At 38.1% G+C, this 17,362-nt stretch overlaps 1 protein-coding gene across 3 annotated transcripts in view; it reads right to left on the bottom strand.

Annotated features, from left to right (window-relative positions):
• dpp10 (dipeptidyl-peptidase 10 (non-functional)) overlaps positions 1-17,362 on the bottom strand; it is a 246,521-nt gene that overhangs the window by 10,223 nt on the left and 218,936 nt on the right. For all 3 annotated transcript variants that reach the window (XM_087853043.1, XM_087853044.1, XM_087853045.1), the window contains 8 exons: positions 14,585-14,692; positions 11,207-11,298; positions 10,200-10,247; positions 9,511-9,632; positions 6,552-6,596; positions 2,519-2,617; positions 2,364-2,433; positions 1,014-1,208 (listed from right to left, as the gene is read on the bottom strand). In XM_087853043.1, coding sequence (XP_087709169.1) covers positions 1,014-1,208; positions 2,364-2,433; positions 2,519-2,617; positions 6,552-6,596; positions 9,511-9,632; positions 10,200-10,247; positions 11,207-11,298; positions 14,585-14,692 — 779 coding nt within the window. The remainder of the gene's footprint in view (positions 1-1,013; positions 1,209-2,363; positions 2,434-2,518; positions 2,618-6,551; positions 6,597-9,510; positions 9,633-10,199; positions 10,248-11,206; positions 11,299-14,584; positions 14,693-17,362) is intronic.

Genomic DNA, 17,362 nt, shown 5'->3' with positions numbered 1-17,362 from the left:
CTGGAAGAGTGACAATCTTGCTTTGAAATTAATTATTCTTAAATTATGGGGCGGGCTCCACTTGGTGGGAGCAATTTTTGGTGTAGCACAAACAAGCAGTGGAAAAAACATGGAGTTTACTGAGTAAATAGGATTTTTATTGGGAAAATAAAAAAAAGAGTTAGTTGATCCTGTTATGCTCACCATTTTATCACAATTTAATTTGAAACTGTTTCATTGTTCATGAATCAAAACAACCTTTGGGGTTTCTTTAGCTAATGAAATGGATCATGAAAAAGTTTGAGAACCACTGGCTTAAATTAATTGTAATAATTGTATTATACAAATATTAGAGTAACGATCAACATGTGATTTTGGCACTTGCTTTTTAAGTTACTTATAATTACTTTGGCATTATTAATATGCACAGTAAAGCATTCTTTGTCCATCATTAAATATGTCTGAAGGGTTACAAACTGAATATATATCTATATTTTTTTAATCATGGGAGTTGTGACAGTTTTTGCATAGATTTTTTGATTAGCCTTTAAGATAAGCATTCTGAATTTGTTGTTATTTAGGTATTTTTTGGAAATAACAGCAAAGGAAATCAGTATCTTACAGTATTTAACAAAGGTTTGTATTGTCTGCTGTTAACTCCATGTGCTGTCTGAACTGGCAGCTCCTAAACCAAATAATGAAACATCCAGAACCTCTTATGATTTCATCTGAAACTGTCTACACTATGGTTTCTAATTTAAGTCTAGTCTATTATGTCAAAAGGAATTTATCTGGAACTTTTATTCTTTAAAGGATTTTCTTCCTTTATTCTTGACTTGATAACCATTTTCAAGACTTAAATTAGACACAGTAGTGCAGAAATATTCAGATCAAATAAAAAGAGGATGGCACTCTGCTTTAAATTCCAAACTGAGTAACAAAGCTCTTGTTCAGGGGATTTGCACATATTTTGAATTTTTTATCTCAAAGTACAAGATGGTTAAAAGTAAAATAAAATGGATGTGATAACATACTCCACTGCTGCAATCTGGTCCTGAACATCAACAGTTCCCAGTCTCTGGTGAACTTCGTGCAGTATCCTTTGACCCTGGAAGCCGCCGCCCCGGCCGTCCAGACGGGCCACGATGATGTTGTCAGAGCTGACGAGGACCGAGTCCCAGCTGAGGGAGAAACGGTCACTCACAGCCTGACCTCCAGGGGCGCCGTCACTGAACAGAGAACAAACATAATCAGGCACTTTCAGGCAGCATGAAGCCGCATTGGTCATATAACCTCTGTAACTGGAAGAAATTCATTTTTGAGCTGATACAACTTCCACAGTAAAAGAGGTCTGAAAATGAAAGAAAAAATTATGAAAGACAAATTTCAAAATGTTCACTCTCTGCTTGTTACCTTGGCTATCAACATGTAGCTAAGCAATGTAGTGAGGAAATGAGGAGGAACCGGATTACAAAACAAGTAAAAAAAACACTGTGTGTGTGCAATGACATTACAGTGTTATAGTGGTTGGTGGTAAGATTGCGCCACATTTATCAAGTGCAGATTAATTGCAATCACCCGAACCATCCTAGGGCTGGTCAGTTTTCTGGAAGAAACCCTGCTTTTCCAATTAGCTTGTCATCCTGAAGCCTGTGACAAACAACAAACGCACAGCTTGCGCCACAAATATCCTTCATCTTGTTCCACTGCTCCTCGGTGGGCAGCAGCCTTCAGGGAGCCATTAGAACTCTTTGGATTGAAAGTGCATAATAACAGGCTTACAGTATTTATCAAAATACTATTAAGGAATTTGTTCAAGTTTAGCATTTTTGCTCATTTGTTTTACTTTCAAAAGTTACCTCAGAAGTTGGTCTAATCTACTTTGAGTCAAGACAAGTACGTCTAAGCTGATTCCTTCTAAAGACTGAAAAAGCTTTTTTCATAATGCAACATGTGACCCAGTGCAAAGGTATGGTACATTGACTTATTTTTAGCTGTTTAACAGTTAAAAATAATGTTTATTTTCCTTCATCTGGACCTTCGTGCAACCTTTCAGTTTTATTATATACATTTTACATGACAGAAAATAAGGAATATAAGTTCTCTTTACAATCAGTCTGGCATAGAACACTTCATCCTGTCAGTGATTATTTTTGCTTTTATTGGTGCATTATTCAAATGGATATGAAGAAGACTGAATCACAGGTTGCCACAAAGGTACGCTGTGATTGACTTAACATGACCCCGGTTACTTTACATGCAAATTACGGTCAGGAGTGTGATTACAACTGGAAACTAACTGCATTAAATATTCATACATTTTCTGTTCTCTCTTACTTGACCAAGGACTGTGAGATATAGAAGAAAGCACATGTGATACATACACGACCAACAGAAGTCCATAGTGGCGGGAATCAGAGAAGTCTGGTGGGTACGAGATCTTCAAAGGTAAATCTTAAACAAGAAATGAGAGAAAAGTCGATGTATTGCAGTTCACCAGTGAGTTACACTAACACCACAGAAACCTACACTTCCTCACCAAAATGTTCCATTGGAACAGTTCTGAAGTCTGTCAGCTGGATCCTTTTGTACTTCAAGGCTGTCTTCAGCAAAGAGTTGTTCTCAAGGATGTAGTAATCTGTAAAGATGAGGGCAATGTGTTTACAGGATGAAAGAGTGCAAAAATTGCTGTCAATAATCTGAATGCAAATGACCTGTACGGGATTGTCTTTTGAGGCTGTGATGTAATGAGATGAGATGGAAAGTGTATGTCAGACAAATAAGATCTGATTCTAGGGGATCGTTTCTGAAATAGTCTTATTCTGTGGCAAATTCATAGAGAGAGCTGAATAACTACAATAATGTAGGCAATATTAAACTTGGATGAGCACAGAAAAATAAATTTAAAAAGTTCAATTTCTGAAAGGCATTCTACACACAGCAGCTTCTGGCCTCAAAAAGAGGAGCCCCACTATTTTCTCCACATGTAATGAACAGTGACTCTCTGATTTGGCCATTTTTCCATTCAAGCCATCTGAACAGCAGCTAAATGAAATGGAATTCATCCAGCATTTCTAATAGAAAACCCAAAATCAATAGACGTCTCATTATGAAACCGCCAGAGGCCTTGAGTTCCCAGCTGTGGATGGAGGCCCTGTCCTAATAACCCTGTGCAAATTGCTTTTTCTGCAGCACAACTGTTAACTTTTTCTTTTCTTTTTTTTTTTTGTTGTTGTTGTTGTTGTTGTTTTTTCCTTGGGAGACAACACATACATGTGGATAACGAGAAAAAGAGTGTGTGTCCATATTCATGCCAAAAATAGAAGAAAGAAATCTGGATTTGTTGACTGCGTGGTCAATGGAAGAGCCTACAACCTGGGAAAATTGGTGGTGGGTGACTGAGTGCAGTAAATAGATTTTTGCTGTCGGAGACTGATTGCAGGTAGTTGTGACGACCAACTGATCAACCAGACTTTGGGCATGCGGCACCCTCAACCCTTACTCTTTGACAATGAGCAGAGTGGTTTCCAGTGTTTCAGGCTTTTAGTCACATTTGTATACATAGATCAGTGAAAGCATCTCTCCCAGTCTTTTCTCAGCAGTGTACACACACAGAGAGCAACATTCATGCTTCTTCATTTTTTGTACCTCCTTCACTAGGTGCAGTTATATAACTCATGTCTATCAAAATGTCCCTTCCACAAAGCTACAACTTCCCAGGCAAGGAAACTGCAAGTTGATTGCACATGTTCGCAATCACTTTGTTTGCATCGTCATCTCCAACCACTATTTTCCCGAGTGTGACTGTCGTGTGAGCTCTGCTGGCTCTGACGTACGACCAGATTCAAGAGGAAATACTCGTCAGCCTGTATTTAGGTCTTATACCAACTACATTTCCTTGGCCTAATGCCCACCCAGCCACTTACAAAATCGACTGTCAGGCAAGGATAGGAATCTGACGCTGCATGTGAGGATATTTATAGAAACTCTTTACTATTTGCGTTCATTTCCAGAAAAGATGGGATACTGCAGTGGTCACATCTGGTGGTTCAGATAGGGAAAATCTGCTCAGGGCTAACTTGTTTTAGAAAAAAGAGACAGAAAAAAATATTGTCAAAACTAAAAAGATATAATGGCATTGGTGAGTACCTGTAATGCAAAAATTAAATGCACTTGGCCCTAACAAATGCTAAACCTTGCCTGTCTCTTCTTCTGTGGTTGTTTTGGGTAATAGAGAGACTCTATTACATGTTTTTGTTACAGTTTTAAATGCTTGGAAATATGTTTAGTTCCCTCTATTTCTGCATTTAGGGGTGGCTTTAATGAGTAAATGTCTTGAACTGTACCGGTGTCAGGACATGTGGGTTGCTGACCCCTCTCCAGAAATCAGGCCTTTTACTAAATGGGACTCATTCGATTTTAGGATTTCCCCTACTTTAAACAGATAAGGGTTAGTAATATTTGAATCTCACGGTACACCTGGTTAGAAGTAGGTTGCCTGCCTTAATTCTTTGTGGCACAGATTCAACAAGGTGCTGGAGACATTCCTCAACCATTCTGGTCCATATTGACATGATGGCATCACACAGTTGCTGCAGATTTGTCAGCTGCACATCCATGATGGGAATCTTCCAATCCAACACATCCCACATTCCAGACATGCTGTATTGGTTTGAGATCTGGTGACTATTGAGGCCACTTGAGTACAAGGAACGCATTGTCATGTTCAAGAAACCAGTTTCAGATCATCTGAGCTTTGTGACGTGTCGTGTTATCCTGCTGGAAGCAGTCATCACAATATGGGTGCACTGAACCCATGTGAATTGTAACCTCAGTTTCTTGTTCTTTGCTGATGGGAGTGGCATGTGGTGTGGTCTTCTGCTATTGTAGTCCATCTACTTCAAGGTTCAAAATGCTCTTCTGCATACTTCAGTTGTAAAAAGTAGTTATTTGAGTTCCTGTTGCCTTCCTGGGGCTTTTTTTTTCACATCTGACATCAACGAGGCTTTATGATCCAGAGAACTGATGCTCACTGGATATTTTCTCTTTTTCTGATCATTCTCTATAAAATCAGCAGTTTCTGAAACACTCAGACCAACCCGTCTGGCACCAACATTGTCACTTTCAAAATTACTGATGTAATTTTTCTTCTCCATTCTGATGCTAAGAATCAGCAGGACATCCATGTCTACATGCCAGAGTTGCTGTTGGGTCTGCGCTTCCACAGGCCCCGCCGGTTTAGAGACTTATTCCCGTTAACGAAGCAAGACAAACAGTAATCGAACAATTTTACTTGCTAGCAAAGGACGCTGGTCGGAACCAGGTTCTTGGAGCTGAACGCTCCTCACCTGTTTCCTAGCCAACTTCAAATAAACAGCCTTCCTTGCAGCCTTTTATTGAACACAGTTACAGTTTACATAGGCACCACCCATTGTAACACCCCCTGTGGTGTGTCGGGCCCTTGTATGTTTGTATGCATGTGCGAGAATGTGTGTGTGTGTGTGTGTGTGTAGGTGCCTGTGAGTGTGTGTGTGTTTGTGTTTGTGTTTGGGGGTGCTTTTGTGTGACCTCCTGCTCACCAAAGGGTCATAAAGGCAGGAAGTTTAATTCAATTCAATTCAATTCAATTTTATTTATATAGCGCCAAATCACAACAAAAGTCGCCTCAAGGCCTCAAGTTTACTAAGCAAGAAAACAGAACCTTCACCTAGGATGTGCCTATAATAAAACACTACAGCCTCTCCCACCATTCAACAGGCTGGGGAGGGAGTCAGAAACAAAGGAATGTCTTTGATCACATAGTTTGCACCAAGACTTACAAATTTAAGTAACACAATGACAACATTTAACAATTTGACTCTAACAGTTGCTTTCATGTGATTGGCAGATTTCAACATTTGCATTGGTAAGTGGCTGAATATGTATACCTAAAAAGTGCATATTCATAAATTACTTGAATATTTATAAATTTGCCTTATTAAGTCTACTAAGCTGAGCTTCTAAGCTCTCTGAACTTCTCATAACTTGCTTGCCTCAGCCCGGAAAATTCACCTTGGTCATGAAGTTCCAGAAATGTTGCCATTAGCATAGAGGCTACTTGTTGCACTGTGTGATTGTCAGTTACATTCACAAAAATTGGGAAAGAAAAACAGAAGAGTTTCTTTGCTCTGTGAGAAATTCCATTTTTATCAGTGAAATCTATATTTGTTACAAATTCTCTGAAACACAGCGACCAGTGACTCTTTGGCAGTCACCCAAAGGGGAAGACAGTAACAGAGATTTTGGCTGAAAATAACTGTGGTGAACAGGAACATTGGGTAAGTCTTATGTGATTTGACTTTGTCATCTATTTTTGTATGGAAATTTTTCTACAACACTTACACTTAAACTCAAAATAGATTCAAATTAAAGCAGTCAGTCCCATGAATACACCCTCCTCCACCCCACCCATGTTGCTTGTCAAGGGACAATAACATTTACAGTTGTTGCAAGAGGCCTATAGTGTTTGAATGTCACCTCATTCACAAACTCTGAGTTACTTTTTCTAAAATGTGAGATACAAATAAACTTACTTGAATTATTCAGACTGTGTAGGATCACAGTAGGTGCTCCAGGACCTGAAAGGAGACAAAAAGAGCATCTGAGTAATTTAAGCAATTTCCAGCATCTTTATTATCATGACTGGAAACATTTCCACCTGACAGTTTGCCTAATTACTATTAAATGGTATTAAATGGTATTTAATATATGTAAAGGGGCTCCTTTAAAGCTGCTCTAAAGGGCCAGTGTAGGCAGCTGTTATGTCACCTTCCCTATATTTTCTTAAATCAATTAGGGGTTAAAGGTCACTCGAGATGCCTCCCTAATATCAAATTAAGCCAGTACTTGTTAATGCCCTTCTCTAATATACTTTGTCAGAGGTTAATAGGATGGCAGGTGTGCTGTACTTAAAGCTCTCCTTTCTTTGAGTTAAAACACAAACCAACTTTTCCTTTATTTCCTTGCACTTCTCTGTTGGTGGGCTGTATTAGCTTTGACCCATGCGATTCCTCATGTCACACAGAGAAATGGCTTCATTTTGTGCATGTACCTGCTAGAAAACAGTAAACCAATCAGATCACTTTATGAGTGGGTTTAAGAGGCTTGTGCTGATGAAAACAGGTGTGAGAAGAAGCTTGTCGGGATTACGTGAACTTGGCCTTTGGAAGACAACAAGCTTTCTCCATTATTTTTATTGCTTTTGGGAAAGGGAACGCAGTTATTGTCCAATATATCATCACGCCAAAGCCCAAATGCTTCCTGCGCATGAAGAGCTTTCAGCTGTTCAAAATAAATTGAAACCACAAACAATATGAGTTACCCCTCATTAAATAATCTACTTGTTGCCCAATAATACTCCCTAAAAGCGATTACACACAATGTAGTGGCTAATTATTCATTTTATGACTCTCATTTCAAACTGATGAGAGATTAATTTTAAACTGAATCAGGAGGGTGACAGATTATGACAAGCAAACCCAGGCATGTGCCAGATGAATAAATGGATGCTGAATAAATAAGGAACCTAAAACACAACCTAATCCTAACCTAATTTAGGTGATACAGGCCAGATGCCATGATGTGGAGTCATCCCAACATCATGTAAGTATCTGCACGTGCTGATGTATCGTAACGTGGTCTGGCGAAGAAGGATCGGCTAGCAGGTCTAGTGGACATGTGGTGTGGAGGCTAGCCGGAAAACTTGGAGGCCAGTCAGTTAAATAGAACAAAAGACCTTTATGTGCCGTTAACAGAAGAAAACCATACAAGCCAGGTCTCCACAGCTCCATCCTATTCGTACATACATGTGCCGGGGGTTAGGCAGTCGCTGGTGCCAGCCTGTTACAATGGTAAGGTCTCTCTAAACAGATGCACGGACAACAGCATGCTTGGCTGTAATGGCTGCCGCTGCATTCACACTAGGATACTCTGTAACTACTACAATAATAGAATGACACCCCCTAGTGGTGCTATACCATAATAAGGGTCGTTACAGTATAGTTGTTCAATTCCAGCTGTTTGGTTGGCATAGAGAGCAGGCTACGAAGGACTGGAATGAAAGAAAACGTCAATACTGCTGTGTTAGTTTTGGGTAAGTTATGAAGCTGCAAGTGTGTAACAACAGCAAAAAATGTCAGAAAGTTTGATTTGGAATTCAGCAGGCAGAAAAAGTCATTTTAAAAGAGCAGGATTGCATTCAAATATTCTCTTGACATCCACCGGAGAGGTGTGCTACAAAATGAGATTAATGGGTTAGTGAAGTGTGTCGAGCTTAAAGTCAGAGTTTTCAGTGTCGTGAAGACAGATGGCTTTTTTCCTGGGTGGGTCACCATGGTAACTTTTGCTGAACATACTTCCTGATCTGAAGCTGGTTGGGTTCAGAGTTTCAGTTAAAAATTGCCTGTCTGTATCTGTTCTTTTCATTACCATACACTCTAAGTGCTATAAAGATGTTCAGCAGAAGAAATGCATTTGATAAACAGATGTATTATGTTATGCTTTCAAGTCTGTTTTACACCACGCTAATAAAACACAGATAAGAAAACTCAGTCAGTCTATTGATAGTCTAATTACCAGCAAAAACTTTTGTTTATCTGGCTGCAAACTATATGACAGTCAGTGCTGTGTGTGCTGAGGAGCCTTTAATGTTTAGAGTTTCAGAGCTCTAATGTGCAGCTGTCAGAGCATTAAAATAAACATATTTACTTAAGAGTTATTCTCATTTTATTTGCAGCAACATCGTTGCCTTTGGCTGCTTTATTTTGTATATCCTTTATAGATCCTTATCACCTGTATGTCTGATAATGTCTCTGATTGGATTTGGAGTGTGCTGCACTTTGTGCAGATGGAAAGCGAAATGACACTTCAAATGCCTCCTTTTATGTGAGCATGCACATAGCCTGAAGCAGTGTGGCTGATAACCACTGTCATGAATACCCGTTACCTCTGAGTTGGGTTGTAGGTTTTGTTGAACCAGCTAAAGTAAAGAAAGCCCAGATATGTTTAATTTGCTTTGCAGTACACAGCTCAGGTCTGTTGTGAACTCATTTAGTTAGTTTGGTTGTACTTTCTGAAGCAATACTTTTTTATAATAACAAGTCTCATATTTGCATTTTGAACTTGCAGTTCTTCTTTAATAGTTTTTCCCATTTGGGAATGCCAAACAAGCAAATATTTCATAAGAAGATGGGGGTGTTAACCTAACCTGAACCCCTGTGTGTATTACTGGTAGCCTGCACGTTGTTAAGAGGTTAAATTCATTCCCTGATCTAACAACGTGGGTGGAAGCAGACTGTTGTGATTCTCTTAATCACGCCCACATTTGAACCTCAGAGTCAAATCCCTGAACTATTTTATAATATAATTTTTCATAATAAGACCCCAATCACTTGGAAGTCTGTCACCCTATGAAAGCTAAAGACACTCATTTGAAAGGGCATTTCATAGCAGGAAAACTGGAGGGCCCTTAAAGTGAGATACTGGTTGGCCTACCTTTACAGTGAAGGATAACGTGCTGGTTCGTGGGGCTGATGTCAGCGTCGAAGTACAAACAGTGGGCTTTATTCAGTTCACATGTTAAACACCGTCGGGGGAACAGGCCCACAGTTTTAACACTGAGAAGAGAAGAGCATTTAAAAAATGGAAAAAGAGACAAAGTACAGAAAACTTTTTGAGTAAGAAAGTAAAGGACATATTTCTTGATCTTTTTTCATGATAACTCCCCCGAAGCGAGCAAACCAGTAATAAATCATATCCAACTGGAAAGTATTACCTGTCTCGTTACAGGCTGGTATAGTTTACCCCTTTACATAAAGCATATTTTTCACAGTTTTTTGGCATTTTTATATTTAACCAGTAGTCAGAAAAATAACTGGGAGGTGATTAATAATAAAATTGTAAGTGTAAACTGGTGATAAAGTGGCCAAAATATTCAGATTAATCTCTACTAGCTCCAAAAAGTCAACAATATATCAACGTGATAATAATGTGACAATTGTGAAAGTGAAAAATTCTTTGCAACTATTTTTTAATACTTTTTTTTATCCCATGATCATCATCATCATCATCATCATGTGAGTAAATTTACTAATAATAAAAGTCCCTTGAGTTCTCATGATATAAGTTTGAAAAGTTTTTAATCATTTTATAAAAATTATTTAATTAATAATAATGATGCAAACCTGAAAAGCTGCCGTCTCCGTGGTGAACCCTCGGTGCTGAGAAAATAACTGTTAGAGGACATAAAAGATAATCAGTGCAAACAGACATGCTAAATTAAACACAAAAGCTCATTATCTCCTTGTTTTCTTTGTTTAAGCGAAATTCATACATTTAATTACTAAAACACACACACGTGCCATGTGTGGTATCCACAGTGAACCAAGGAGAAAAGGAGACAACTCAGTACTAACTCCTTCGTTCATTATCAACCCAGCTCTTGTTATTGTTGTTTTTTTCTTTAAATTACATCTTTCTCTTTGTTTGTGGCTAAAAACATGTAAGATCAGCACTCTGGTCAGCTCTATTCAATCTTTTAAAAACACAACAGCATTAGATTAGCTAAGTAAGATTCAGTTACGCATGCTTGTGTTCACAGACTTGGCAAAACACATCACTGCTTGAAACCACGATCAGGAACTCTGTGATTAGAGGAATTATGAATAGGAGGGTACAAATTTCACCTTAACAAGCTCCTAATTTGTTAGAGAAGTAAAACAGAACAATCATACAGATGGGCAATAATAAAACTGAAATAAAATTACAATTAGAATAAGAGAAACAGAGTGGAAAAAGAAAAGTCATCGTTTTAAGTTTATTTTTTTTCATCTTATCATTTGCAATCCTTATCTCTTCATGCAGGTTGTGGTGAGCTGAGAGGTCCTGATGGTCAAGGCACTGCCAGCTTTAATTTAAGCATCAACATTGGAACGGCCAGAATGGCTCCACCACAGGATGTAAGCCCGCAGACTGGTGTATATGGGGTCAACATTTCTGCTGGGTAGCCTGAGCCCAGAACCACACAAGGTGATCCGTAAAATCTTAAAATCAAGTTGTGTGCTATAAGAAATCCAAACTATCGGTTTCTTAACTACTCTGGGGTGAGAGGATGACTATTTTTTAAATTTATTTTTTTATTGAGGTCAGTAAAGTTTGTAGGTTTTAGGGGGGGTTTTGCGGTCACACTCACAGGTTATCGGTGTCCTCGTCAAAGGCAATGATCTTTGTCACCTCCCAGTTTCCAGACGTTAGATGTCGGACTTCATTTTGATCAGCTCTGAACTGAAAAAATCAGAACAAGAGTAGTAGAGGGTCATCTGACTGAGCGCCATCATTTAACTCATGCTCAGGTGTCAGTCAAACACTGCATATTCAAAAGTGCCCATGCCAGAAAAATATCAGTCATTAACCCAACAAAACGGAAATATTTATGATCAATCAGTAGATCCCATCATAGCTCCGATTCTATACAGACAATAAAATAGTACACTGTTCCTTTTTCAGTGGATTTCCTTGGATGTTTTTAAATACACTTGTACATGAATATGTCCAAGATTTACATATAGTCATAGAATTCTATTAATCTTTAGTTAAAACCCACGAGCACTACACATTTGTTTGTTCAGCCTGGCCATGAGCTGTGGAAACATTCATACAAATCTGGTACAGGTTAGATGTTTGTGGTTTATTTTTGTCCTCATGACTAAATAAATGTATAAATTTAAACAGACAAACACACAGCAACACTGCACTCACACGTGACTGTAGCAAAGATGCCAGACAGTACATTGTTAGTTTGTGGCACAACAACAGAGATTGGAGAGACACTGTGGGTGAAATATGCTCTGCGTGCAGCTTAAATGCATCTTCAGGGAGAAGACCAGGTGGATGATTGGCTGTACAGAGTGTCAGGCTTTAACATGCGAGACTGCTGGACTATCCTCAAGAAAACCATTTGTTCAGCTGGTGCCAGTTTTTTTTTTTTTGGCTCGAGCCAATAAAGCTTTCATTATTCAGAGGGTTATAGAATATCTGGCAACCAAAGGGTTAAGCAAAGTTAGGCACAAAACTGGCATTTAAAAATCAATCAGTTTTTACGTCCTTCAGGCACTAATAACGACTGAAAACCTCTAAAAAGTAAAAAAACAGTTTAAATGAAAATGTCAAAGAAGATGATGTTAAATGTGTCCCAATCACAAAAGGCAGGCAGACAAAGAAAGGCACACAATAAACTTTGGAAAAATGGCTAAAAGATTGACAGACTAAAAAAGAAACTTCACAGTTTACAACTGTGCTAAAAAAAGATAGTAACACAAGCAAGGTTCTGCATCTTTAATGACAGCTATGAGTCCTGGTCGGTTGTTGCATTGTTGCAGACAGTAGAGGCTTTGGGGTTTTTTCTTCCTGCTGAAAAGGTTTTAAAAACTCCAATTTCTTTGTCCTACTGTTCTAATCTAAAAGCCCTTTGGCACAGTTTTTCAATCATCTAATAAAACAGATTTGCCTTTGTTCTAATCAGTCCAGCTGTCTGCACACCTGGACTCTAGTTTCTGGAAGGCACACATCTGAGAAATGGGCAGCCCTTCCCCGTGAACGGTGGGGTGTATTTTTTATTAGTTTTAGGACGATCCCTAAACATGCTGGCCCTTTTTGCAATAAAGCAACTTGAGTAGCGTTTTTGCTGGCATGTGAGTTTTTGTGCAGTGTCTGTTGAAACCTTGAACTGGTTTGCTGTGGTGAAGGGAAAGCTCAGGATGAAAGCTGAAGTGGTTGATTTACTGCTTGCTTTATGTTCCTAACCTCACATATGTCCATGACCTGTAAGTTGGGACTGAAAGAATAAGACTGAACTTCCTCCAAACGATGTCTGGGCTCAGCCCCCTGTTTTCCCCAGAAGAGTTATCACAGAAGTTATCACAAAAATGAGGTTTCAGTTCAAGTATGCATCTTAACAACAAAAGCCTTCAATACTGAAAAATGATGCCAAGCAGTCAAGACCCACCTCGCTGTTGCCTAAACCTGGTTGTCACAGCACTCATGTCTTAGGTCTATCTGTGAGACACCACCCGCATTAACAAAATGGGAATATTCAGCTTTCTGGGAATGAGAAAATGTTGGTGAAATCTTCTAATCATAAGTGTAATAATGACTTATGTTTTCAGGGAATCACAAGTCAAACTGACAGATGGCTCAGTGCAACCTCTGCGGCGATTTGATCGCTGTACCGGTCTGTAGTGTTAAAAAAAAAGTTGCACATGAAAGCAAGGATCTCAATTTTATTACATTATACGTCATGAGTGAAATAATAAGAAATTAACTTGCTCTAAAGGGTGTCTGGGGTCTCACTTAGAGATGAGGTAGGAGCCTGGTTATTCAGGGGGAGGTCAGAGTAGCAACTGCCGCTCCAAATTGAAAGGAATTAATTGGCTTGGACATATGACAAGGATGCCTCCTGGATGCCTCCTAACTGAGGCATTGCTGGGATGTCCAGGAGAGGGAAAACCTTAGGGGAGATCAGGATACCGCAGAGATGACAGCTCTCAGTCTGCTTGCATCTGTATTTCCCTGAAAGAAGTTGATTCTTATCTGACACGATGTCATAAAGCCACAAAACATTCTGGTTCGGTGGACTTTAATTGACCATGGCACATCAGAAAACAGATTTATTATAATCATTCCAGTCGTGAAGATTATTATTATTATTTTTTACAAATATCAAAACAAAGTTGTTATTTTAATATAAAAAACTTGCATTATATTCTTTTTTTTTTTTGCCCAAACAGCCTCTTTACATTTTAGAACATTTATCAGACCTGACAAATCCATTACAGACCGAACAGGCTCAGCCAGAAACTAATACTGCATGAATTCTTACACTGGAGGACGAGTTCCCATAATTGGAAAACAATCTGAGGGAGTTAAAAAACAGATTTCAAATAACGCTGCTTATTTCTGCTAACATCACTGAAATCTTGCATACAACTTGCAGATCTGTGGATGTGCATGGGGAAACTTTAATATCTGTGCTGATGAGAACAGGCTATTGGATTTTGTGCTTGTGTTGGTGGGGGGAGGGATGAGGGCTATCATGAAATAGATGATTATTGCAACACTTTAATTAACAATTCGACAGCATCACAAATAAAGATGCCTTTAGCTGCGGCTTTGATGCAACATCCATCGCATTACCATAAAGTCTTGATCTCAGTCCTTTATAGACTTTGGTCAGATATTGGTTTTATCTCACTTTGAGGTACATAGTGTCTTAGTTGCCTTGACACACAATAATGGGCAAATTTGAATCCTACAAAGTCCACGTGAAGAGGATGGAGGGGTGGCAGGGCCATGTCGCATGTTTATAAGACAGGAGATTGTGGTCTGAGTCCACAGGACTTCATATAAGCCTGCGCTTTCCTAATTGTAAACAAGTAGTATTATCACCATCAGCACTTAAACTGGTATGTCACGCTCTACTGTCAAAGCCTTGTAGATACTGAGGAAAGTGAATACGCACTGTAGTTACACACTACATATATAGCTTTAAAGTGACTATGAATTCAGCATTCACCTGCGTAGTGAACATGGCGATATGATGAAACTCTCCTCGTCCTCCTTGTTTGACCGGCACTGTGAGGAAGAATCTGTTGCCATCTTTGGAAAACACGGGTTCCTGATTCTGTAGAAAGCAAATATGTGGCATATATTTAATATTATTTTAACAGAATGTGCCTATTTATTTCTTAGAGCAATGTGACAAATTGCACATTTTCCAGTGTATCTGTAAAAGCAGCTGTGGAGCACGCTGAAGAGTCCTGCTTTCAGAAGCATACATTGCATAGTTGCCAACTGCATTAACAAGTGGATGAAAATTATGCGCGGATGGCCTCCACAGCTGAGAGATGGCCAAACCACTTTTTTACCTGAAAGTAGCAATCTGCAGTGATTGTATATAAAGAGACTGTTGACTGACTAAGTGAGTGACTACCCATTTTGTGGGAAGAAAAATGGGTTGTTAGCATGGACGGCAGTGAAGAAAGAGGATGGATGATTTAACTGTATGTGGCACTTTAAGCAGGTCGGTGGTAAAAAAGAAAGAAAAAACAGAAAAGTTTAGTCCTTGAAAACAGCTACTAAACTGTGGTCGGATTTTGGGAATTTAAATTCATAACAGAAGCCCTGCATTGCCTCGTGTAGACAGGCTTTACAGTGCAGAAGGAGTTAGATGTAAAGGGCATTATAAGAAATGAAAGAGGCATCATTGGTGATATGTGATTCATAGGGTATTTGATTCTATTTATGTATCTGGTGATGCTTGGTTCGCCTTTTTAAATGTGTTTAGCCCCTCAAATTTAAAGGACACACAAGGTTTATGGGCTGGATTAACCCTTTACCATAGCTCACATTTTTTTCACTAAAGAGGGATTTTTTTCTTCACTACATAGACAATTAAAGTTAATTGGGTTTTCTTTTTATATAACTTACAATGTAATGAGCCTCATGCATTTGGACAGTACAGTCTCTCAGCAAAAAAAGAAAAAAAAACTAACTAGAGATGGTGAAGAAAATGTCAGAAAGAAGGCAAAACAATCTTGAGGTTTGGTTAAAAAGTGAAAGTTGAAAAACTGTCGTTTCAGTTTACTGAGAAAATGTCTCTCTATCCGCAGTTTGGTCCAGCAGATTTGAACTCAGATATAATCCCATTATGTGTTGCACAATAAAAAATAATCCCCTGCAAAAGGTATTTTACATGATGATGTAATATTGAGGTAATATTAAAATGAATTAAGGTAGTATTAGTCTGCATAGCTGGAGTAGTTGTCTGATAACAAAAAAAAAATACAGCCAAATAAAATGTCATGTGATATTTTATCTAAAAAACAGACATATGCATTTTTCAAACAAATTTAAATGCTCACTGATTAATAATAAATTCATGTTTAAAATGAGTTTAAATTCAGTCCTTGTAAAATCCATAAAAAGATGCAATTTTAGTTTTAACTTGTCAACTAAATTTGGATTTAAAAGCCATGAGCGTCAGAATAAAATTTACACAAAAATCCACATTTAACATTATGGAAAACATTATTAACACTATTTAAACTACAATAATAGTTACAAATGATTAACATAGGAGAAAAATATGCAATAATGCAGTCAGCAGGTACCGTATAAATTAAAAAATTATTATTAATATGATTAATAATAATAAAATAATAATAATGATATAATTGAAACCTTTAATGTGATTACATTTGTAAATTGCTCAGCAAATGTAGACTTTTGTCTATTTTTATTTTTAATTTTTAAAGTGCGATTACTGAACATAAACAACCCAAAATCACATCACTGCGCACATGATAGTTGAAGAAAAGTTTAAATCTCTGGAACCAAAACTGTGAAAAATAGAAACCCTCTTTACTCTAAACTCTAAAATTCTGCCTCAGTTTGGGATAGATTAACTAGAATGGATTTTTCCATGATGTTATATATTGGTATTGAACAGAAAGTCATTAGCAAAAGACCTGTCTGCACTGGCACAACCACAAAATTGAGCTTCTGTCAGATTACCACCTTTACCGATACACGCAGCTTGCCAAGGATGTCAGTTGGTTAAATTAGACACTGCTTGAGCCAGCCGGGACTACAAGATCAAATCCTGCCAGAAACTCTCCTACTCTGCCTTCATCACTGCTCTGATAAAGCTCAGAGACAGAGCTGACTGCAGACCACCTCAGGAAGAAATAAAAACATAGATAAACGGGAAACTGATTTAAATCTGAACTGATGATAGTTGATATAATTAATTTATCAAAATGTAAAAGTAGCAAAAACATGTTTGTGTGTTGCTCTGGCTTTTATTTGGCACTGGGTTACTGAATATTCATAGCCCTTCCAACATAAAGCAAAGAGGCTGATGAACAAAAAGAACACATTATTTGTAAATTACACTTTGTAAAAAAAATGTTTACTTATTATATGAATTTATAATTTAGGTTTGGTCAACATCCTCTTTAACTGAAAAGCTGCAATCTATATATACACTTGCAGATTTTTGAAAGTTTACCTTGAAAGTATGTGGCTAAAACCCAATCCTAAGCCAAACTCTAAACTTGTTTCCAGTGGCCCGGTGGATGCTAACAGTTTACATTTTTCTTGAATTAAAAACCTCAAGAATAAAGTTTAACAGTTTTTTAAATGAGCCTCATAAATCAATTTTGTCTATACCATAGAGTCAGGAAAAGGGAAAATGTGAATAGTCTTTGCTCTCGCCTCAGCTTTCAGTCTGTGCTTGAGTCAGTTTCAATATTTCAGGAATACAGAGACTTTGAGATTGTCTATATAATTA

This window comes from Neolamprologus brichardi, chromosome 16, assembly GCF_056152115.1.
Source record: "Neolamprologus brichardi isolate AB-2024 chromosome 16, ASM5615211v1, whole genome shotgun sequence".
NCBI classification, from domain to species: Eukaryota; Metazoa; Chordata; class Actinopteri; order Cichliformes; family Cichlidae; genus Neolamprologus; species Neolamprologus brichardi.
This window is presented reverse-complemented; position numbering and strand designations above follow the sequence as displayed.